Source organism: Odocoileus virginianus, chromosome 5 (genome assembly GCF_023699985.2).
Source record: "Odocoileus virginianus isolate 20LAN1187 ecotype Illinois chromosome 5, Ovbor_1.2, whole genome shotgun sequence".
Taxonomy (NCBI): domain Eukaryota; kingdom Metazoa; phylum Chordata; class Mammalia; order Artiodactyla; family Cervidae; genus Odocoileus; species Odocoileus virginianus.
This window is the reverse complement of record NC_069678.1, coordinates 31,107,076-31,132,061: the sequence shown is the minus strand read 5'-3', so window position 1 is coordinate 31,132,061 and position 24,986 is coordinate 31,107,076. Positions and strand designations below refer to the sequence as shown.

At 40.1% G+C, this 24,986-nt stretch overlaps 1 protein-coding gene across 4 annotated transcripts in view; it reads left to right on the top strand.

The window, feature by feature from the left end:
* The window catches only part of CDC14A (cell division cycle 14A), a 189,508-nt gene that overhangs the window by 160,790 nt on the left and 3,732 nt on the right, over nt 1-24,986 (top strand). For 2 of the 4 annotated variants that reach the window (XM_020906074.2, XM_020906071.2), the window contains exons 12-15: nt 5,357-5,472; nt 7,270-7,317; nt 9,822-9,944; nt 10,644-23,655. In XM_020906074.2, the coding sequence (XP_020761733.1) occupies nt 5,357-5,472; nt 7,270-7,317; nt 9,822-9,944; nt 10,644-11,163 (807 nt within the window). In that variant the 3' untranslated portion in view covers nt 11,164-23,655. Of the gene's footprint in view, nt 1-5,356; nt 5,473-7,269; nt 7,318-9,821; nt 9,945-10,643; nt 23,656-24,986 lie in introns of those variants that run through there. The other 2 variants (XM_020906073.2, XM_020906072.2) reach the window with 2 other exon arrangements.

Genomic DNA, 24,986 nt, shown 5'->3' with positions numbered 1-24,986 from the left:
TCAATCTGGTTGTTTGATATTATGTTGTTGAGTTGACTGATCTGTTTGTGTATTTTGGAGATTAAACCCTTGTCAGTTGCATCATTTGCAAATATTTTCTCCCATTCTGTAGGTTGTCTTTTTGCTTATGGTTTTCTTTGCTGTGCAAATCTTCTAAGTTTGATTAGGCCCCATTTGTTTATTTTTGTTATTGTTTCTATTGCCTTGGGAGACTGATTTAAGAAAACATTGGTACGATTTATGTCAGAGAATGTTTTGCCTATGACCTTTTCTAGGAGTTTTATGGTGTCGTGTCTTATGTTTAAGTCTTTAAGTTATTTTGAGTTTATTTTTGTGTGTGACGAGAGGGTATGTTCATTGATTTACATTCAGCTGTCCAACTTTCCTAGCACCCTTTACTGAAGAAACTGTTTTTCCCTTTGTATGTTCTTGGCTCCTTTGTCAAAGATTAACTGACCATAGGTGTGCAGGACTTTTTGTTTAAATTAATTTTGTAATTTAATTTAAATGTGTTTTGAATAACATTGTGTATAACATAATTTTTATGTTAACAACCATAAAAATGATAATGTAGAGTTTGAAGGCTGTTAATCATTTACTAAGAATTTTATAGCTCATATGTTTTATATTCTTCATCCTAAAAATGGCTAAAACTTCTTAACAGTAGCCACAGAAATAAAATAAGGGGTGATAGATCGAGACCAAAAGAAATAAAATAAAAACTCCATGGTTTAGATTTTAGCAGATTTTTTCAGACCTCTACTGTGTGTCCACCTCTTTTTCCCTCCCTCTTCCTTCCCCCGGTCCTGAGTTCCAAGCCATTCTCCTTGCCTGGTCCAGTCTGTCATCTCTCATCAGACCACTGCTGTTCCGCCCCACCAGTCTTGATCTCTCTAATTTACTCACCTCACAGTAATCAACTAAGAGGAAATAATTGCATCACATTCAAATGAGGGTTTTTTTTTTTTAATGTAAAGAGCTCTTAAAAATCAACCTGAGAACTCCATGTACGCAAATAAAATGGGAGCCCTTATGGTTGGTAAATATAAAAAAAAAGTTCTGCTTCCTTAGGAATAAAGAAAACACAGATGCTATTTATGCCTGTCAGGTTATGTGAGATTAAAGAAATGTATGCTGTATTAGCAAGGGTTTTGGGGATTAAAAAGCTCTTAAACATTGCTAGTTGGAATTTAAAATGGTGTACTCCTTCTGGAGGGTGGTTTGATAATATATAGCAGGAGACTTTAATCTAACAATTCCACTTCTATCCATTTATCTTAAGGCAGCAATAATAGGACGGGTTCAAAAACCATGTGCTTGTATAGAAGGATGTTTGTTGGAACTGTTTATAATGATGAAAGACAGAAAACAGCCTGGCCTAGGGCAAAATATATAAAATTTGATACATCTAGACAGTGGAATTTTACGGAGCCATAAAAATGATAATGTAGAGGATCTTAAAAATTTACCCTGAAACACTTCCACAGTGCATTTAAGTGAAAAAGTAAGTTACAAAGCAGCATGTATAATTCAACCTCCTTTTGTGAGGAAGAAATGTGTTGGTGGGGTATGTGTGCCACAGGGAATAGTCTGGAAGACTATAAGACAGAATGCTAGTGTGTTTTACTTTGAAGATAAATATGTAGGTAGCTTTAATGTTTTTTTTGAGACAATATTTTCTGTAGTTTGTTGTTGCCTATGACAAACAAGTACTATGTGGTAAAATATATATATTTTTTCTTTAGAAAAGTCATGGTTTCTTTCTCCAGAGGTTGAGAGCTGGGACTTAATATATAATGTTTTCTTTTTCTTTGAGAGCTAGTGTACTGAAGTAAACTCCTTAAGGAACATAAGAAAAAAATATGTTAATTCTGGATAGTAAGGTACATGACTGGCTGTTACATCATTTACTTGTTTTCTACATGTTTAAAATGTATTATAATTAAAAAAATGTTCACCTTTAAGATTTATAATAAAGTAGGAGAGATAAACACATGTAACTATAATATAAAAATAGTTACTTTAATTATATTTTAAAATTAATGTTTATTTTTAAAAATCATGACAACCGTTTTTGAAATTTCAAAAGTATTGAATTCTGATAAAAAAGAAAATCAGTTCCCTATCCCACCTTGCTGTATGCCCAGACCCACTCTCAAAGGGGGAAAACCTTTAAGCAAATTATACTAATGTTTTCCTGTCATATTTCTAAATATCTTATAATAACACTATTTTTAAAAAATTATCAATTTTGAGCATTTTCCTATTGTCTGCTGGTTTATGGTGGACAAGAATAATTCTTCTACCTTAATCACCTTTAATCCTCCAGCTTCCCAATATAGCTATATTATAATTTTCAATTCAGTTCAGTTCAGTCACTCATTCTAGTGTCCGACTCTTTGCGACCCCATGAACCGCAGCACACCAGGCCTCCCTGTCCATCGCCAATCCCGGAGTTTACCCAAACCCATGTCCATAGAGTTGATGATGCCATCCAACCATCTCATCCTCTGTCGTCCCCTTCTCCTCCTGCCCTCAATCTTTCCCAGCATCAGGGTCTTTTCCAATGAGTCAGCTCTTCGCATGAGATGGCCAAAGTACTGGAGTTTCAGCTTTAGCATCAGTCCTTCCAGTGAACATTCAGAACTTATCTCCTTTAGGATGGACTGGTTGGATCTCCTTGCAGTCCAAGGGACTCTCAAGAGTCTTCTCCAACACCACAGTTCAAAAGACTCAATTCTTCGGCACTCAGCTTTCTTTATAGTCCAACTGTCACATCCATACATGACCACTGGAAAAACCATAGCCTTGACTAGACTGACCTTTGTTGGCAAAGTAATGTCTCTGCTTTTTAATATGCTGTCTAGGTTGGTCATAACTTTCCTTCCAAATAATGTATACATTATTACTATGTAAATATTGCTCACTGTTGAGCTTAATAGCCCACTATGACTGTTTTCTTTGTTGAAGCTTTCTTTTTTCCCTAGTTATTTGCCGTTTTTATTTGCATGGTTTTCTATATATTTGGGAAAACAGAATGCTACTCTCCACCCTCCCCCACCACACAAATTGTGCCAAGCAATTTAAAAATTTTCAAAATCTCAACACAGCAAAATTTTCCTGGGGACACTTATACCTTCCAACCTGGACTAACTGTTCTCTAGTGCAGACACAGAGTTCTGACTCAAGACCTTCTCTTCACAGCCTTGAGTCCGGTCCCTGATTTTCCTGGATCTCACATTGTCTTCTTTCTTTTCCCTGAAGCACATCCTATAGTAATTTTCCCAGAAAGAGTGTGTAAGAGGTAAATTTTTGTACCTTTGTTCTACCTTTACACTTGACAAATAGGTTGAATAGTGCAGTCTCAAGTTGAGGATCACTTTCCTTAGACTTTTGAAGGTACTTCAGAGCTGAGAACACAAAGATCCTTGTTTAATGAACAAACCAGCGTTCCTGGCTTGCCCACAAAGACACTCATTAGACTGTGAAACTGATTGGGGTGAAGATCCTGTCAGGCCTTCCAGAAGCTTTCCTTGCCTATCTTAAGGAAGCTTATAATGTGGGAGACCTGGGTTCATTCCTTTGTTGGGAAGATCCCCTGGAGAAGGGAAAGGCTACCCACTCCAGTATTCTGGCCCGAAGAATTCCATGGACTGTGTAGTCCATGGGGTCTCAAAGAGTTGGAGATGACCGAGCGACTTTCACTTTCATATACTTCTTGGTCCCCCTCATATCCTGGAGACTCTTGGCTGTGTTGTCCCGTGTTGTCCTGTGTTGTCCTTCTATCAGGAGCAAGTAATTCCTACCAGCCCAGCACGCTGGGTGCTAGGTGAAGCTAAGCTCAACTTCTCAGATGTGCCATGCTGCTTGGAAGCCTAGCCTGCAGGCATGCCTCATCTCTATTCCTGCAGGCTTCCTTGGGTGATAGTGGATTTACTCCCACTGGGACTGTATGGACAAAGATGAATAGTATAATTGATTTCTTGGGACTTTATAGGTAGACATATCTCAGTGACTCTAAGAGAACCCCCTGACTTTGAGGTTCTGTGATCCCGTGACTGTTGAACTGATGTTCTTTGCCAGGACGGCTCTTCCTGTTGGCTTGGTTTGGCTTGCTTCACCTGTACTCCCTCTTTAAGACTCAGCTAGGGAATTGCTTCCTCTGGGAAGCTTTCATCTCCATTTCTTTTTCTTTCCTACTGGCTGTGTATTTCTTTTTTTGGTTGTGTATTTCCTTTGTCTTCTTTTCTTTTTTAAGATCAGAGCTGTAGTAATGAGGTGTAATCTTTTTACCCAAGACATGCTTACTAAGCTCCAGATGCATCCATGGACCCCAACATAGGTGGCAGGAAACAAAAAAGTGTTTTGATTCAGGAATGGCTATCAAGAATGATTAGAATGTGACAGAGGGAAGTGTATTTTTGTACATCTTTCATCAAATAAGAATTCTAGCTTTAAAGAGGAAAGGAGTCTTGTGGCTAGAAATGATCTTAGCAAATGCAAACCTTTTGATTTTTTTTCAGGTGAGGAAAAAACAAAATATAGTTTTTATGGTGCAAAGTTAGTGTGCAGTGGCATATATTTTAGAAAGAACATTGTATCTTAGGACAGAAAACCTGATTTTAAAATCATAGCTCTGTCATGAAGAGTTTAGGAGAGCTTCTTATCTTCCACTAGCACCTCTTTTTCTCATCTTTAAATTAAGGGTATCAGTGTCCTCTACTCCCCGGGTTATGAGAATTAAATGTAAGCTGCATGCAAAAAGAACTAGTGTGGTACTTATATATTTATTTCCTACTATAAGATGTATTTCATCAGGCAACACACTTTCCCAGGCTAGTAAGGTTTAACTTCTTTTGGAAGAATCTTGAGTGCTTTTACTAGTGTTAAATGATGTTAGTAAGTTACTGTATAGATATCCTAAGTTGTTTTATCTGTCACTTATGTAAACAAATTATGGAATTTGCAGTGATGGATTCTGGTAACTTCTGGAGAAATATTTGTTCTATATCTTTTGAACCAGCTTATATCTAAGCTATATTCCAAAGTGTGATTTTGTCTGCAAGAAAGCCTCCATCGTTGTGGTCCATAGCAGCAAAGCTCCTTCTAAATTTACCGCATCCATAATCATGCTTCTTTGATTTGAAATTTGACTAGTATATTTAATTGGTGATTAACACAGTGTTCTTTAGTATATATGTGACCACTGCTGAACTTATAGTGCTTTTATCCTTTTTAGATAATCAATATAAAATATATCCATATACAGAGATAATCTATAAGCGATTAAGAATTCTATATAAAGTAGAATTATTCATAATGACCTTTCTGTGGAACATGAATTTTTTTTTTTCAGAATAATTTAGAAGAGGATGAAGATGTGGAAATGAAAAATAGTATAACCCAGGGAGACAAACTACGTGCCTTAAAAAGTCAAAGACAGCCCCGTACCTCACCATCCTGTGCATTTAGGTAGACCTATTTTAAACTTTTAAGTTTGTATTTTACCTCCATTTGTGGGTAGAATATTTAATCTCTTCTGGTTATCATTCTATAAGTACCATGTTTACCTCTCATTTTTTGACTTATTACTATTTTGTGTTATTTATTATTTTAATGTTGTGGGGAGTAGATAAATTTTAGAAGCTTATCAAAAGTAGCTGCTGCATCCTAATTTCTGGAATTCCCCCTAAAATTGCTATGCTGTTGTTGGTTGTCTCTGGGACTCTGTTCAAAATTCTGTTGGGAATGCCACTCTTTTCCTGTGAATGGGCTTCTTACTCTGTGGCGAATCCTCAGAGGTGTGCCAAGCGTTTGTATTTAATCTAGAGTGTGCAGAAAAGTATTGTAGGCCGAGCATTTGGTATACCCTAAGTCCTTAGTCTGACTTACTATTTCTGGGAATTGAATAAGCAATTCTTGTCGGTTAAGTTACAAACAGTCTTGATTTGGAGATCTGAAATTACTCATCAGAATCAGCTGGTGGGACTTAACTTCAGACCACAACCTTTGAAATCTGCTAATTCAGACTAAGTGGGAGAAATAAAGCTTCAGAATTAATGTAGGTTCAAAAATCTCTAATATCAAGATTCTTTATTGTAATGTAAGAGGTGGCAAGTCCACAAATGAATATCATGGGAAATGGTTATTTTCCTTTGACTTTTAAGTAAGAGAAATGCATAGCAAGAAGGCTGTTTTGCTATGATAAATGTCAGGCAGACTACTCACAGAGAATTTAGTTTTATGTATTATCTGGGGGGATTATAACACTTAAGTCAGATTGGGTCTGGTCACACCATTATCTGTGCTTTGAGTACTGGCTTCCTGCCCTGAAATATGAAGGTTCATATATAGCTTGAAGTTGAGGTAATTGTTTTATATAGTAGGATGGGAAGATGGAATAGAAAGTCTGGTACTTAGTGATACTCACTAACTGCCACTGAGAGATTGAGGAAATGTAGATCTACCGACGAACTGCTGTGGGGCCAGGAGTTACACTAGGTACCTAGTTTGGACATGAGGATTCACTGAGTAAACACAAAGATTGCACCGTTACCCACATTTGTGTTGGTTGCTTGAGATTAGAGAGGGTAAATTGCTTCCTAGCTGGTATTCAAACCCAGCACTGTTCAAAGTCCATATTCTTTTCACTGTATATACTGTCTTAGTGAAAGTTTCTTCAAGATCAGTAAATATATTACCAATCTTTGTCATTCACCATTTTTCCTTGAAGCTCTAAGAAAGTGCTTTATATTAATTAAAATTAATTTCAAACAGATTTATATTTGATTTGTAAGAAGCCATAAGTGGGGAGAAGGAATAAGTTGGGGTATAACTTGGCCGATAAAATGGCAAAAGAAGCAAGAGAAGCTTCACTAGACTTCAGAAGGCTCATTCCAAGATGGTGTTTATCTCTTTCTTTTCATCCTTAGAAATTTTCTCATTTTTCTGAATATAATGTTTCTTAACAGCATCATGGCCCCTTCATCAAACTTTATTTTTTCTCACTCTGAATAGATGCAGTACCAGCTTCTGATGAAAAAGAATTTTACTGTAAATGAAATTCAAGATGAAACAAAATGACTAAAATGGATTTCCCACTGGCTTTAGGACTTATAAAGTGAATAAATACTAATATCCATTTTCAAGGTCTATCCCTCTTGCCCATTTAATAATTTTGCTGGTCTGACTCCAGAGGATGTGACTTTTGGTCTTGGCTTCAATGTGTGACCCTGGTGATGAGTGAACATTTGTCTTTGGTTTCTGTAGGTTGGAGGATATGAAAGGGCATCCCAGAGCAGTGTCCCAGCCTTCCAGGTACTGTCAACCAAGTTGAATTTCTAGTAGGTTATAGGCAAATGCTGCCCTTTAGATGGAGCTCCCCAGGTGGCTCAGTGGTAAAGAATATGCCTGCCGCGACATCAAGAGATGTATGAGATGGGGGTTCTATTCCTGGGTTGAGAGAAGGAAATGGCAACCCACTCCAGTATTCTTGCCTGGAAAATCCCCTGGACAGAGGAGCCTGCGGGCTACAGTCGGACATGACTGAGCACACACACATTGCCACTGGGAGTGACCTAGGCCACTGAGAGCCATGGCCACCGCAGAGACCTTGAACTATTACTAGATTATGACCCTTTAGATACACTTCCCAACTTTAAGCCCACGGCAATAAGCTGCACACAGCTTTTCACTTTTACAATTCCTTTGTTTCTGTTCCAGCTTATTATAATAGGCTTTATAGTTAATGCTCACCATGAGCAAGAGTTCCGTTTTCCTGAGGTGCCCGCAAGGCTGCATGGCTGTGGGAGTAATGCCAGCGTACCCTTTGTGCCCAGCACCTGGGGGGGTTCTCTCAGGAGACCAGAGTTGCTCTGCAACATGCCTTTCAAGCCTGTGATAGATTTTTGCCTTGAATTTTGACACTTCTGTTCTTCTTTCCTCCTATTTTTGCATGTGTCCATTCCTTTCCTTTGTTTTCTAGTTTTATTCCCCTCCCGAGTCTCTATTAGAGGAGGAAACGTTAGTGTTTTTCTTTGGAAAAATGTTCCCCGGACACTTCTGGTGGTCTCGGTGGTATCGGGATTGAGCATAGGCCTTGGTGAGGGTTGTAGAAATATTTGACCAAAACTGTCATCAGCAGATGGGGAAAAAGCTAATACACCCCTCATCTCTGTTCTTATTCAGCTCTAGGTTTAGGGTTGGTTACTGGAGGCAGTTCTTATCCAGACTTATCCAGACTTATCCAGAAGCTGGAGCTGCTTCCCTGTTCAACTTCTTCTGTCCTTAATTTAGAGGCAAACCATATTGTACACTCCTGTTTGGAGGGAAGATGATGAAAGGAAGAGTCTGCAAGTAAAGCAGCTTTTCTGTAGCAGATAGGAAAAAAGAGTCCCTCTTCATTAAAATATCTGTCCAGGACAAAACAGATTTGGTATTAAAACCATGATTGGGCCTTGAATGTCCAGACTTGAGTCAATTTTCCTTCTTTGTTCACTCAGCAAACATTTACTGAGTACCTGCTCTGAGTCTGGCGCTGTGCTAGTCACTGGGAATTGAAGTGAGAGAAAGTTCTTTGCTCCTGATGGAGCTTATTTTGAGGAAAGTAGACAGTACCAAACAATTCAAGATGGTATAAGAGCTATGATTTACTGTGAGGATATATGATGAAACTGCATGCTGACTCCACCTGGGAATTCAGTGAAGGCTTGCTGTAAGACGTAGAGCTGATTGGACTATTATGAAAGGCTAAGCAATAGGAGTGAGTCAGATGGTGGTGGAAGAGAAAAGTATGTGTGGGGGTGAGGTAAGGGCAGGGAAAATAGTGTATGTAAACTGGGCAGGGGTATTGATGTCATCCATCCAGGTATCTCAGGGCATTTTATGTAGCTGGAATAGACGAATTGGTGGGAACCTATGGATAATTGGAAAATACTAGATTTCAGAGGGTTTTATAAGCCAAACCAAGAAGTTTAGCCTTTCTGGGCACTGAGGAAAGATAAAACGGTTTAAATAGTGAAGGAAGGAAGTAAAGTAACTCAGTTGTGTCCGCCTTTTTGCGACCCCGTGGACTGTAGCCTACCAGGCTCCTCCCTCCATGGAATTCTCCAGGCAAGAATACTGGAGTGGGTTGCCATTTCCTTCTCCAGGGGATCTTCCTGACCCAGGGATCGAACCTGGGTCTCCCGCATTGCGGGCAGATGCTTTAACCTCTGAGCCACCAGGGAAACCCTTAAATAGTGAAGCTACATGATTAGATATCTAAGATTTTGCTAGAGGCTGTTCAGAATATGAGTTTCAAGGAACAAGATTAAAAGGGGCTACTAGGAGTAAGGATAAGAAGTAATGATGCTTACCCTGGGCAGCTGCAGACTGGAAAGGAGAGGGGAGATTTAAAATACAGAGAAGTAGAATCTAAGGACTCGGGAGGGATGAACACCAGTCCAAGGGAGGGAAATGACCAAGGATGGCAGGATCATGGTTACCATGGGACTTTGGTTCCTGCATTTAAATCCCAGCTCTGCCTCTTCTTGTTCGCTGAGAGGCTTTGAATGAGGAGCTTTTGCTCCTCCATTTCCTGACTTGCAAAGTGCAGTCTTCGCTCCCTCATAGGGTTGTTGTCAGGATGAGCTGAGTTAATGCCTGTAAGGTCTTAGGTGAGCGCCCAGCACAGAGTGAGGGCTGCATCAGTTTTGGCTGCTATTATTAGGACCTGACCTGATCTCTTTTAACATTTGTTAGTTTACTTTGTCCTAGTTTATGACTGAATGTTACGATAACACGGTTCCTGTGTGATTCTTTGCCCATTTTCCCCCACAAAGATTGAGTTCTTCCCCACAAGGATCTGCATCTACTTTGAAGACCTCGAAAGTGGCTTTGTCCCCTTCTGCGATGGCCAAGAGGATAAACAGAGGCCCTGTATCCTCAGGCGCCAGTGTAAGAAGGTAATTTTTCTCTCTTCTCCCGAGGCACTGCAGGAGGAAACGGAAGGCCGCAGCGACTGCAAGTTTGTCTGAAGTTTGTCAGAGGGGACGGGAGGGTGGGGAGGCGGGGAACGACCAAAGGCTCTGTGACCCCCTAGGCTTCTGTTCCTGTCTTGAATTGTGGGGAGGCCATGGAGGGAATGCCATACAACATGCCCATCCACAGCAGGCCTACTGTGATCCCAGGAATGGTGTTCAGTTGCACAGACTGATATTATATGATACTGTTGTCCCCTCCCTGATGCACAGGGGCAGAACTAAACTGGGCAGGGATGTGTGATGTAGTCATAGGATTGATATATTAATAGAAGTTACATCTTGTACTTAGGGCTGCTCTGTGCTCTCCCCTTACACAGTCCTATTCATTTGCTTCCTGCCCCAGGGCAAAGAGAACCCCCACATATTCTATTTCAGGATCTCTGGTCAAAGTGAGTCTGGTCTAGATTCTTAACTGATTTTGACAGAGGAAGTTGCCATGTATAACTAAAGAGCACATATTATAAGATCACCAAGAACTATTCTGTCACCATGTGCATTGATCCGAACTGTCTGCATCGCCTTCCCCGAATGTCCTGATTAATGGGTTTTAGAAACTTGAACTCTGCATGAGTATACATGGCTGTCTATGTCCCCCACCCCCCGCCTGTGTTTTTCATTCAGCTTTTCCATCAACTCCCGGCTAGCCAGTTCCCTAGGGAACTTGAATGCTGCAGCCGACGATCTAGAGAACAAAAAGACCGCATCACCCTCCAAGATGGGCTTCATCGCCAACCCGTTCACCAACCTCTTGAATGGCAGCTCCCAGCCGCCTGCCAGAAATTACCCTGAGCTCAACAACAACCAGTACAGCCGAAGCAGCAGCAGCGGGAGTGCCCCAAGCAGTCAGCCGGGCCCCCAGGGCGCTAAGACCACGGAGGAACACTCCACCGCCCTGCGGCCCTCCTACACCGGCCTGTCTTCCTCCTCAGCGAGATTCCTGAGCCGATCAATCCCCGTAAGTTCGCAGACACCACCTCTTGGCCCCCAGAGCCCTGAACGCGACTTCTGTGCCTTGGCTGGGACCGCAAGTTCGCAGACACCTCCTCTTGGCCCTCCGAACCCTGAGCTCACCTTTTGTGCCTTGCCCTCCCAGCCAAGGCTGCCACCAAAGAAATTTAATAGCGCCAAGGAAGCCTTCTGATCTGTGCCTCCCTCTGTGCGGTGAAACTGTCTCTGCACGCACATTCCGCTGGCTCCTCTTCAAGTAAATGCCAAGTTTCAACCTGGTTTTCTTTCCTCCTCCTTTTTCTTCTCCTCTTCCCTCTCCTTTGTAAGTGATATCTCTAGGAAAGGAAGCTACTTTCATTCCCTGCACTGTGGGCACTGTTGACTTCAGTTACTTTTCAGTTTCATTCTCCCATCACTCTTGAGTATAGGGTGCAAGGTCAGGGCTGAGTCATGGCAGGCAGCATCTGCTGTGGTGGTGGTGGTACCCTGGCCTTTTCTACATTGTGTATCGATGAATTTGGAGTATTTAAACATGTGAGGTGCTGATGAACAACATCTCAGAAGTAACAATTTAAGCCCTGACTGTGTCACCTTCTGGCAGGAAAGGGACCCAGAATTGATTAAATGGCAAGTGGAGAGTGTTGAAGAGGAAGGCTTATGGGTAGGCACCTGGGATGTAGGAGAGGGGAAGGCAGAGTAACAGGAAGATGTTTAAAATGAGCTCTCACTCTTCTAGAGACAGGATGAGGATCTCCATACACATTTTACCCAGGAGTTCTTCATTTTGGTCCCCAAGCCCACTTTTTAACCAGTAATCCTTGTTAGGGTAAAATTTTGTTGGTTCACCCCCCTGTCAAGAATCACTTTAATCACATGTGTTGATTGCTTCAAAGGGAATTGAGATCTATGGGAATGTAAGTTTTGATTCGAGAGAACGAGGACAAATTAGGAAGGAGAAGTAGATCCCACACAAGGCAGCATCAATCAGTGTTAGAATGCAACCTCGCCTCAGGCACAGGCAAGCCCCTGGTGTTCTGGGAAGGCTGTGGTCCGTTGCCCCTCATGCCCACTGTTCTTCAGACCCTTCCTCAGCCTTTATTACCTTGGGAGAGGGCCTCCCAGGTGGCATTAGTGGTAAAGATCCCACCTCCCAGTGCAGGAGACATAAGAGACATGGGCTGGATCCCTGGGTCAGGAAGATGCCTTGGAGGAGGGCATGGCAACCCCCTCCAGTATTGTTGCCTAGAGAATCCCATGGACCGAGGCGCCTGGCACGGGCTACAGTCCATGGGGGCTCAAAGAATTGGACATGACTGAAGCGACATTATCCTGGGGAGGTGGATCTTTGCAGGGGAGGGAAGAGGAGGACATATGCGGGCGGCAGTGGGCCTCTCAGGGCCTTTTGTGAAAACCCGTACCCCACGGTATTAGCTAAGAGGACCCACTTTCCTCATATGGCAGTTTAGAAACCACTTTTCTAATGTGAAGACGCAGTGTGTGTGCATAATCGTGTGTGGTTCTGTGTGTGTGTTGGACTCATTACTATGCCCATCCCTACCTCAGGCCTCTTTTCTAAGTTTTTTTTTCCCGCTCTGTCCACCCACAGCCCTTTCTGGCACATATGATTCCCCCCATCTGATTTTATTCCCAATGATGTTTTTCAACTTTAGATTCCTATGTAGATTATAGCCTCAGCTGACCCTATCCCTTAATTTGACTCCAATCCCACTGAGTTATGGGTATATGTGTATCAATAAAACTTAAATCCTAGTAACTGGGATTAGATGGAAAATGAAGTGTATTTATATTTTCATAACTAGGTTTACAAGTCATGTACTTCAGAGCAGGAGTTGAGTTTAGTCGATGTTTTCATATACTGATTATGGGTCAGCCTCTTTTTTAGACCATAATATGAACCTTTCCATTTTCAGAAAAAGTGTTACACATGTAGATAATTACATGAATATCTTGCAGATTTTGTGGCTAAAGGTTTCGTGTACAGTAAGTCCCCTCCATAAGAACTAGTTCCTTCTGAGAGTGCATTCACAAGTCCAGTTTGTTCTCAAGTACAACAAAGTTAGCTTAGGTACCTAACTATTAATAATGCAATCAGCTATATAGTACTGTACTGTAATAGGTTTATAATACTTTTCACACAAACATAAGAAACAAACACAAAAGATAAAACATTTTCAATCTCACAGCACCATATCTTGACAAGTGCATAGTATAGTACAACAGTACAGTACAGCTGGTATACTGGCATCAGGGAAACAGGCAAGAAGAATTACTGGCTGGAGGAGGGAGAGGAGATGGGAGATGGAAGACTCGAAAGATAATCAGCAATAGAAGATGGAGGGCAAGATGCAATTTCACTCATACCTTTACGTTGTTGGCACAGGTTCTGTTTCCTTGTTGGATTCGATTCTATCTACCCTCTTGAACAAAGCATGTTCAAGATGCCTGTGTAGTAACTCTTTTTGTCTTGTCATAGATGACACGGTCGCACTGGATTGCATTCTGAGGGGCTGATGCAATCTTCCTGTACTGTTATAGGTTGGGTCCTGGCCTCAAAAACTAACAGTGCCTCCTCAAAGAAAATCTCCTTGCTATTTCCTGCATCGTGAATCTCTTCGGTTCTTCACTTATTCTTCCTCTTGTTTCTCTTTGTCCTTTCTCTGGGCCTCCAAGTCCTGGTGCTTCTTAGCAGTACCAGCTACATCGCCGCTGCTTTTGTGCTTGCTTCTGGACATCGTGGGCTTGAAATAAAGATACTGTACTACTGCGCCCTGTACAGTTCTGTTGAGTAAAGTACCTGAACGTACAACCCCTTGTAGAAGATGCATGCATGCACGGGACAGTATGCGCCAGACATGTGCACTAACTTACGTGATTGGACATGCGAACGCACACTTACGTCTTTGAAAGCTCAAAACTTGAAGATTCGTATATAGGGGACTTAACTGTAATCCACACTTACAGCTGAATGCTTAGCTTGGTATTCAGCTTGGTGCTCAGTTAGGAATACCTAATTGATAGGTAGCTGAATGCCTACCAATGCAAGCATTGCTAGTTTGATGAGAATAACATTCTACTTGTTCTGGATCTCAGTTTTCCTTTTTACTGTTGGCAGTGTGGGGACTGCCTAGCTCCCATGTTGGTCCCACTAGCCACTCTGTCTGTATACCTTAATTTTGGCTTCATTCCACATTTTGTTATTTTTCTTCACCTCTCCTCCCGTGCCTCATCCCTCTCCTGGCCTGAAGAGAGTGACTTTCCAATAATGAAATTTAAAGTAATACTCTGTGTGGGCAGCTGCTATTCTTCCCTTTTCTCCTTCTTAAATTTGTCACCTTATTGCAAAGAAAAGCATTTATAAATAGAATTGCCGGCAGGACAACGTTTTCATCCCTCTCACCCTCCCAGGAAGTAAGAACAGTATGTGTCTTATAGCCGATTTTCCTTCCTTCCTGTTTGCCTAGAAAACCTCTGTTAGAGGGAGAGCTCCAAGCCCTATCCCTGCTGGCTCGCTGGCAGAAAGTCTAAATTAAGATGGAAATTCCCATCTTATACAGAATAAAGTAGGAGGTTGAGTGTTTTTCCTTTATTGCTTCAATGCAGCTTTTGTAATTCTTACAGGTTTCTTGTCTAAATAAGATGGTCTTTCTTTCCAGTGCTTCTGAAGATGTGAGACATAGGACTGTATCACTCAGCAAAAAAATGTTTTTAAATCCTCAGGTAGGAAATGAAGTCTAGATTGCAGTATCCTTCCCCTACCTTTAAGAAAGACCCAGAAACTCCTAGGGAACGGGGGTTGCCGGGTATTTAGAGGGCGTCTAATATTTTAAAAGCTGCAATTAGCATCTCTCTTGAAAGCTGCAATTGCTTCTCACTTTGTGCAGCGGTTCAGCCCCCAGAAAAACGTGGAATGATTTCCTTGTTCTGTCATTAAATGCTTTAACACAGAAAACAAGAACAAATGTTAAGGAATCCTTATGGTTGTGACAGAGTTCTGAGAAGCAGATTTTATTTTTATTTATTTGGCCTGTCTTGAGGTTTCTACTGACCAGCACAATGCACCAAGTTTCATTTTGGTTGACCTACTTACTGTAAAAGATCGGTTTTCCCTCCCTGACATTCAGAGGAGTTTTCAAATCTTAAAAGAGTTGAAGGACGTGTGATTATGGTGTGGGTGGGGTGGAAGTATTTTATTAAATTGAAATTACTTGAGGTATCTGTCTTGAATATTTGCTCTATGTTATTTTTAAGAGACTTACCACTGAATTGCTAGTCATCTGCCTTGTCCTTGCCTGACCCTGCAAGTCTAGGTTAGGTCACCGAGCCTCCCCCGTAAGCCTTTGTACACGCTGCCTTGGTCTTGATTGTGACATTCAGACTCTCACTTTGCATTCTGATTATCTGTCCACTTATCTGTATCCTCTACTACAATGTAAACTTTGAGAGCAGGGACGGTATTTCACTCTTTTATGCTCTGTGCCTTGCTTATAGTAGGCACTCATCAAGTACTTCCTGAATATTATGGATGTTTGGATATTTAAATGAATGATTGTGTTAATAATTATTGCTTCCATTTTAAAGATAAATACCTTGAGGGTTTGAGAGTTTAAATATTTTGCCCTAGGTTGTACCACAAATATGTTGCAGAGCCATAATTTGCACCTGGATCACTTTGACTACAAAAAAGCATTTTCTTTTGATTATTTCATATCATATATATACCATTTCAGTTTCAGTTCAGTTGCTCAGTCATGTCTGACTCTTTGCGACCCCATGAACTGCAGCAGGCCAGGCCTCTCTGTCTGTCACCAACTCCCGGAGTTTACCCAAACCCATGTCTGTCAAGTCGGTGATGCCATCCAACCATCTCATCCTCTGTCGTCCCCTTCTCCTCCTGCCCCCAATCCCTCCCAGCATCAGGTTCTTTTCAAATGAGTCAGCTCTTCGCATCAGATGGCCCAAGTATTGGAGTTTCGGCTTCAACATCAGTCCTTCCAATGAACACGCAGGACTGATCTCCTTTAGGATCGACTGGTTGGATCTCCTTGCAGTCCAAGGGACTCTCAAGAGTCTTTTCCAATACCACAGTTCAAAAGCATCAATTCTTCAGCGCTCAGCTTTCTTTATAGTCCAACTGTCACATACATACATGACCACTGGAAAAACCATAGCCTTGACTAGACAGACCTTTGTTGACAAAGGAATGTCTCTGCTTTTTAATATACTGTCTAGGTTGGTCATAACTTTCCTTCCAAGGAGTAAGTGTCTTTTAATTTCATGGCTGCAGTCACCATCTGCAGTGATTTTGGAGCCCAGAAAAATAAAGTCAGCCACTGTTTCCCCATCTATTATTTGCCATGAAGTAGTGTGATAGGTGTTTAAAATAGATGGATGTAAAGGATATCTCTTTTTTTCAAGAAGGGTTAGGAAATGCTGTGAAGAAGGGGTAACATTTTAGTTGGGCTTTGGAGGATGAATAGGAGCCTTCCAGGAATCTAGTGATGAAAATATGAAGAGTAGGAATGGTCATTTCAGGCAATGGGAGCTACAAGAACGGAGGTAGAACCTTAGCACTATAGTTCTTAGGTTCTTTGGGTTCAAATCCTGTCTCTACCATTTCCTTCTGGCAAGTACTTTGGCAAGTTACTTAACCTCTCTGAGCCTCAGTAAATGGGAATAATAATAATCAGGAGCATAACTAGGTTTTGTGCATCCTAAAACTTAAACAATTTGGTGGGACCTATTTAAGATAAAGAGTACAAACTATTTTTATATATTTTATAGACATATGACTGTGTTTTGAAAGGGGTTTGTGTGCCTGTGAGGCCTTAAAACTAAAGTGGTAATGATAATCTTTGTAATAGGGTGCTTGTGATCATTAATTGAGATAAGTCATCTGAAGTAGTTTACACAGTACATGTAGATAGTGCTAATAATTGTAGCTATAATTTTTTTAAAGAGCAATGAGTGTTCCAGTGCAGCTGAAGATTTAGGTGGTTACCTAAAATCAGGCTGGAAAAGTAAGCTGAAGCCCAACTAGGAGATGCAGTTTGAGTTGCTGGAACTGCATTAGCAGGAGTGATTTGATCAGATCCGATTTGATGAAGATAATCCTGGCAATCGTGGGGACGGGAGCTCTTGGTAGAAATCCTGAAGGCAGGAGTCCAGTTTGAGCCCCGTCTGCTGTCCCCAGTCCATACTTCAGCAATTGTCCTTCGGTATATTCTATGCGTTTAAATAATGACCTGCATTTCAGTGCCCATAATAGTGCAGATACATTAAATAATATATGACCAACAGCTCTAACATATTTCTATTATGAATTTTAAATGGTATATTTATTTTTATAAATGGATACTTAACTACCTGAGGAAAAATTATGGTCTTTAGGAAACATTTTTTTAATAACATTTGAACATGAGGAGTTGTAAAATAATGTGTTTTGTTATAAAAATATGTATATATATTCATGTTGGTGACAAAATTTTTTTATCACTTCTGTGTCAGGGGCTACATTAATTTTTGCTTTATGAGAAAACCTTTTATTACAAGCTTTTATTGTATGGACCTCTAGAATATATAAACATAAGTAAGATAAGTAGTCCTATAATAAGGTTCTTTTGAAAGCTGCTTTGGGTTTCGCCTATTAAAATCTTTTTTGTGATTTTTAAAATTTTCATTAAGTAGTAGCTTATACTAAGCTTTGTTATTTACTTATATATTGATCTTCAAACATTTTAAGATTAGTCTCTTAGTGATGCTTCAGATTGTGTCATGGTCATTCCTTGTCTCTTGGAATTTTCCCATTTTTCTCTAGTCTGTTGCTTCCTCATCGTCTGTGTTGTGTTAGCCTTGCCAGTGGTTTTCCTAACTCAATCTTTTAAAAAAATGTTAAATTAGAGGATGATTGCTTTACAGTGTCGTGTTGGTTCCTGCTGTACCACACGGTTGATCAGCTATAAGTGTACACATATCCTCCCTCCCTTGGCCTCCCTGCCCCTCCTCCCTTATCCCCCTGCCGTGTTGTCACAGAGCCCAGCGAGCGCCCTGTGCTGTTTCCTGCTGGCTCTCTGTTTTACCGAGGGCAGTGTGTATCTGTCGGTGCTGCTCCTCTCAACTCATCCCACCCGCTCCTCCCCCTGCTTTGTCCACAAGTCCATTCTCTGCATCTGCATCTCTCGTCCTGCCCTGCAAATCGATTCATCAGTCCCATTTTTCTGGATTCCATACATATTCATTATATATGTATTTGTTTTTCTCTTTCTGACTTACTTCACTCGGTGTAACAGGCTCTGGTTCATCCACCTGTGGCATTGCTTTAAACTTGATGCAGTTTTTCCACCAAGAAATACTAATACTGTCAAGATCTTGAGCTCGGTCTCAGTATTGAACCACATCTTTGGCTTTCTTTCAGCATTGGTATTCTTCCATTCCCTTCCCAGGAGACTTGGAAATGTCAGTTGCCATTTGACTTGTTCTGAGGTCAGCATGGTCCCGATAATGCCTTTAAGTGTGCATAGATGTTATTTAGATACACACAGTATTTGCAGATACTTCCCTTTTTCAGACCATTGTGAGCCTTCAGCCTTCTGTGATATTAATGCGGTCATCATCTGTGTGGGCTTTGGCATCCTCAGGTTCAGTCTCTGATTGAAGATTATTAGAGTGGAAAGAAAGGATATAAAAAATAGTATGTTAGCTTGGCTGCTATAATAGAATACCCTAGACTAGCAGTCTATAAACAACAAGTCTATTTCTGACAATTCTGGAGTCTGAAAGAGATTGGGGGGCCAGCGTGTTCAGGTTCAGGTGAATATTCTCTTTTGGACTGCAGACTGTCATCTTCTCATTGTATCCTTGTGTAACTGTAAGAGGGTGTCGAAGCTCTCTGAGTCCCTTTTATAAGAATGCCAATCTCATTCATAAAGTTTCTGTTCTTATGACCTAGTTACCTCCCCAAATCTCTACCTCGTAATAACATCATATTGAGGAGTTTGGCTTTATTTATTTAATTTTTTAAAGATTTTTTGATGTGGACCATTTTTTAAATCTCTATTGACTTGTTTCAGTTTTATGTTTTGGATTTTGGGCTGCAAGGTATCCTAGCTCCCTGACCAGGGATCAAACCCAAACCCCCTGCACTGGAAGGCAAAGTCTTAACCAGTGGACCATCAGGAAAGTCCCCAGCTTTACTCTTTAGCTACCAAACTTCTGCCAGCATTCATGACAGCTGTAACATTTTTCTAATCCTTATCATCATCAGTGATTTATTGATTACCTCCTATGTACCTCACATTGTATTAGCTGCAATGCTTATACATCATCTTCCCAACCCAGGAATTGAACCAGGGTCTCCTGCATTGCAGGCAAACTCTTTACCAACTGAGCTATGAGGGAAGCCCATCATCGTATTTATTTAACCCATAATTTACAGATGAGGAAATCAAGACTCAAAGAGGCAGTGACTTGTTCAGTCTCACAGCTGCTTCCTTAACTCCTGTGATCTTTGTTTTTATTAATCTGGAATTCCATTTCATAGACCTTCTTACTGCTTAGAGCATTGCTTCTGATACCTTGGATTCTATAAGGCTCCTCTCAAACACTTACTCCCCCCTACCACTGAACTCCTCTGCATGACCTCTTTATGACCCCTGCCTGTTCCCTCTCTGTTTACTTCCTTCTGTAACCCACATAGTCATTTCTGCTTCCTTTTTCCAACGTTCTCTTTTCCGCTTGAACTTTTTTTCTATAGCCACTTTATCACTAGCCTCCAAAATTAGATCAGTTCAACCATCTCCTATCTGTTTATAGTCTCTTCTGAGCTCTGTTGGAGAAAATCCCATGACTGTCCATTGATTCCATTTCAAATAAATTTCTAATTTACCCAGACCCTTCTTCAGTCCTCTTGATGAGTTTACTTGGCCTATCTTGGCTTCCTTCCCCACATTTGTTATTCTGTCACTAAGTTGTGTCTGACCTTTGGAACCCCATGGACTGCAGCACACCAGGCTTCCTTGTCCTCTGTCTCCCAGAGTTTGCTCAAACTCATGTCCACTGAGCCGGTGATGCCATCCAGCTGTCTTGTTCTGTGTCGTCCCCTTCTCCTCCTGCCTTCAATCTTTCCCAGCATCAGGGTCTTTTCCAATGAGTCATTGACTGCTCCAAAACTTTTTCACATTCTTCATCAGCACAAATCCTCCAACCTCCAGAGGCTGAGAACATATAATTTTTCAGGAATAATTCCCCTTAACTGTCCTCTTAACTACCTCAAAGTATATCTGCATCTGACTTGTCCTTTTATTCCTTTTCAAAAACAGAAGCTCTACTCTTTTTCAGTGGTAACTCCACGAACCTGAACTGTTCTTTGCAGACTGTTTCTGGGAGTTGGCCTATCCACAGCCTTGCTCTCTTATATCTTCAATCTCCTACACCCTGTTTGCCTGTCTCTTCACCTGCAATCAGGAATAGGCTGGTCTTACCAATTGCTTCCCTCAGTTCTGCCATCTTTCACAGTGTCTCCTTTATGGCAAGACTTGGACCAGAAAGGCACGTGGACCTCCTCCCCGCCCCCCACCTGTTCTGGTGAGTCTTTCCCACTGGCTGCCACTGACTTCTCTAAACCAGATCTGATGATCTCTTGTCAGTTTTCATTCTTCTTAGTCTTTGTGCAGCATTTGACAGTACTGACCACCCTTTTCTCCTATTATTTTGGTCCATTTTGAGTTTTGGAATATTATTTTCCTGTTTCTCCTCCCCTTCCCATTAAATAGTTACCTGTTTGTCTTTGTCCGCCTGCCCCTTTATGATTTTTCCCCAGTCTCTGACCTTGGTCCACTTTTCTGTGTGAGTAAGCATCTCCTGAGCATTGGACTTACATTTCTACCTTCCCTTGGGCAATACTGGGGGAGAATACATGCTCCTTCATTTGTCCTCTCCTCCTCTTATTTCCTGGCTCACTGATTATATCTTTGTACATCTAGTCATCTGAGCTAGAAATCTGGAATTGTCTTGGACACTACTTCTGCCTTTCCCTCTGCCACATCCAGCCACTAAGTCCTAGCAGTTTTCCCTTTGAAATATCTGTATTTTGTTGTCCATTCTTAGCACTGCTGCCTTCATCGAGGTCTCGTGGACTATTGAAATGGCCCTTTAAATTGCCTTCCTCTGTTTTGCTGCTGCTCTAGATTTCTGAGACAAGCGGACCAAACTATTCCTGTGTTCAGAATCGTTCGGTATCTCCGCTTCCCACACAGGGTTCGATCTGGACCTCTGGCCTGCCTTCGTGCACCTTCTCCATCAGTCCGTGTGCCTCCTCACCGGTCCTTCTTCAGCAGCTCCAGCCAGCATCCTGACTCAAGCTCTGCCTCCTGCCGAGTCCTAGCACAGGTGGTTTACTCTGCTTTTCCACCTGTCTCTGCTTGGTTTTCTATTTCCTGGCCTGGCTCACTAGTTTTCTTTTTGATAGGGCAAGGCATTTGTGACCCATCCAGGCAGAATACCTTTTCATCTCTTATAGGATTTTGTTCACAAACCCCTGCCCTCCAGACCCTGCCCCGGGTTTCCCGACCCTGAGAGAATCAGCTGTATATGATTCTCTCTTCTGCTGGCTTTAAAGCTTCTCAGAGGCATCTTTGTTTTCTCAGGTTCCAAAGTATAGAAAGTGCCTAATAAATATTTATTGAACTAAATGTTGGTTAGCATATCTAGGTTCACACATGTTAAACAGAGGGCTAATGAGGGGCCCGTTATTATTGCAAGCTCAGGAAGCACTAATAGTAAGCAAACAACGTTTCAGCTTTAGCTTTAATACACAGTAATCTGAGAGTTTATTTTTTTCTAGAAATGTGACTTTACTAAAATAAGAGAAAATACATTTTAACCAAGCTTGCATCAATATAATTTTGGTGTTCAGATGAACTGAAAACTCATGTGATGGTTGGCTGAGTCAAGTTGGGTGTCAACAATCTGTCACCTAACAATTGAGCTCTTTATGATTGTTGAAGAGCACATATTAAGTTCCTCCAGAAAAAAGAATCTATTAAAAGTTATGTAGGAAGGTGAAAGAATAGTTATATAGCATTTTAGTTAACCAAAATCAGATTGTTAAATCTTTGGGTCCCTGACATGCTTAGAGAACACTATAGAAAAATGCTTACACCTCTTTCAAAGCTGATTTTATCACAGAGCATAGCCTTTTTGTGTTAATATGATGCCAATAAAACTATTCAGCTGTGCTTCTGCTAGTGTGTGAAATCATGTATCTGTATGGGAATATGTATATATGGGAATATAGTGTGGAAATATGTATCAATGTATACATTTTGTTTGTTGCTAACTTACAAGCACTACAACTGGAAACTCCATTGCAAAGCCATAGAAAGCCCAGGAGTATAGAGGCAGTTATAGATAAACTTATTTTTACCCAGTGTTTATTTTTTTCCTCATTTGTTCACTAAATCTTAAAATACTGGACTTACATATATGATACCATATTGCCAAATGTGTTTTTCCTTTAAATTATCAATGATACCATGAAAACAAATCACTTTTTAAAAATTGAATATAGTTGATTTATTGATACAATATTGTGTTGGTTTCAGATGTATGGCAAAGTGTGAAACAAATCACTTTTTTCCTTTGTAGGTGCTTTTTGCCTATGTAGTTAGAACTCAAACCAGGGTAACTAGTAGATTATTTTTTTCTTCCTTAAGGGACTTGGGAAAATGGGGAAATGCAAGAAAGAAGAAGTAAGTGTGGCAAAAGCCCATGGTGATTTTGACCTACACCAGATCATAGGGTCCTTTGGTTCAAGTTGTTTGAACCTTAAGACATTATTGTACTGATTTGCTGGCAAAGACCTTAACTTTAATTATTTATGTTTTGCTGTTTTTGATAGTCAATTTATAGTTTTATTTGTTAACTATTTGTATAGGATTTATATCTATAATTATTAGATATTTTTCTACCATGATTAGATAACTGGGCTGTTTAAAAAAGAAACTCCTCCAGAGTAGCTAAATTTTTAAAGTCACTACCTACATCTGCCAAACAGATTAGTAGCGCATTTCCAGAACAGAACAAATTGTCTTGATCTCCTTACCTAACACTATGTTTTGCGTCAAATCCAGCTGCATTCAGAGCAAGAATTCTTGATGGAAGCTTATATTTTGACATAAAAATTTGGGGGGCTGCAATGTAAGGTAGTTTTATCCTTCATTTGCAGGCTGGATATTGCTATATTATTTGTTTACGGTATTCATACCATAAAAATACTATATAATCATGCTAGACTTGATCTAGTCTTAAGTCACTAAACCCTATTGAACTCAATGGGCACATGAACTTGAATTTTCTATTTGAGAAATTAAAATCTCTTGGTTATTTAAATAAGTACTACTTTGTAAAATAATATTTACATCTTAGGTCTCCCTTCCTTTGTAATCATGTCTTTGTCTTTGCTGAGGATTTTTTGTTGTTTTTGTATTTCAGATTGACTAGGTATCCTTATGGTAATGATAAAAATTGGCAAGGCCGAACTAAAACTTTAATCAGAATATTTAAACATGGGCATTCTAATAAAGGAAATTTCTTTATGGACTATTACTGAGAATTCTTTTGGGTTCAGTCCTATGGAAAATAATTAAAAAATCTTATTTACAGTAATAAATAGTACATTCTCTTTTGTCTGTTAATATTTCTTTGCTTACTCAGGCTCATCCCTACTCATTATTTGTGTCAGGTGATAGAGAATGTTCAGTTGATAAGGACTGAATCACAGGACGAATGCTTAAAGTGTCTTGAGGCATTTTATTGTGGAGGCTAAGACTTTGGGCTTTGTAGCCAGACGGCTGGAGTTCAAATTCCTTCCTAGTGGCGTGATCTTAGGCAAGTTGCTTTACCGTTTTGTTCCTCAGTTTCCACATCTCTAAAATGAACTGTTCAGAGCGTTTAATGAGCTAACACACATAAGTTGTTTAGAATTGTGCCTAGTAGGTAGAAAGTACTCAATAAGTATCTTTTATAGAATAATTGACCTGTAGCATATCTAATTTATCAAGAATTCCAGTTAGTTGTACTTTAATAATTCCATCTTTTGAATAATAAAATCAATAATGATATTGTTTATATAGTACATGATGCATTTACATTTTTACTGTAAAAATGAAAAATGCTAATAACTGGCTATTCTGTTTTCTGGAACATTAATAGCTTCAGGATACACGTATGTTTAGAAAACAAATGAACCAGATACCCTGAAATACAATCCCATCATATAAACATGTGGTGCTTAAAATCTAAATGTTATTGTCACTATTGTCCCCCCAGTTAAAAAGCCTTGAAATACTAGTTATACTTTTTTCAAGTGACTAGGTCATGTAGATTTTAACAGTTCTCTTCCTCCCCTAAGTCCACTTCCATTAAGATTTTCGTTTTAGACTGAAAATGAAGAGGAGTTAACTTGTTATAAAACATTGATGTCAGAATAATGTGCTAAACCTGTTTTACAGATCTCTTTTTTTTTTTTTTTTACTTTATTTACACCATATAAAGAAACCATGGAATATGTTTGGTTTGGTTTAAAGAACTTTGGTATCATATTTTTATCCCACAGTACCTAATATATTCATACTACTGATGTTCAGTCATTGTTGAATGAATTAACCAGCTTGACAGAAGACTAATGAATATATACTTCACATGAATGATTGAAATCCTTAATATTCTAGAAAATGTTTCCATTTTTCAGTTCAGTGTATATCATGATTCCATAAATCATGTAAATATATGTACAGACATATTTTCTCCCTGTATATTGATGCATGTATAAAACACTTTGACCTGGAAGAAAGTTAGTTTCACAAAGGTCACTTGTCTAGCATCTGTTCATTTGCTCTATCTCTATTGAGAGTTGATAAAATTTTTAAGATGCTTACAAAAACAACTTTGTTGTAAATTTTCAAGCAATCACAGGAGCTTTATAATTTCTGTTAGTGATAA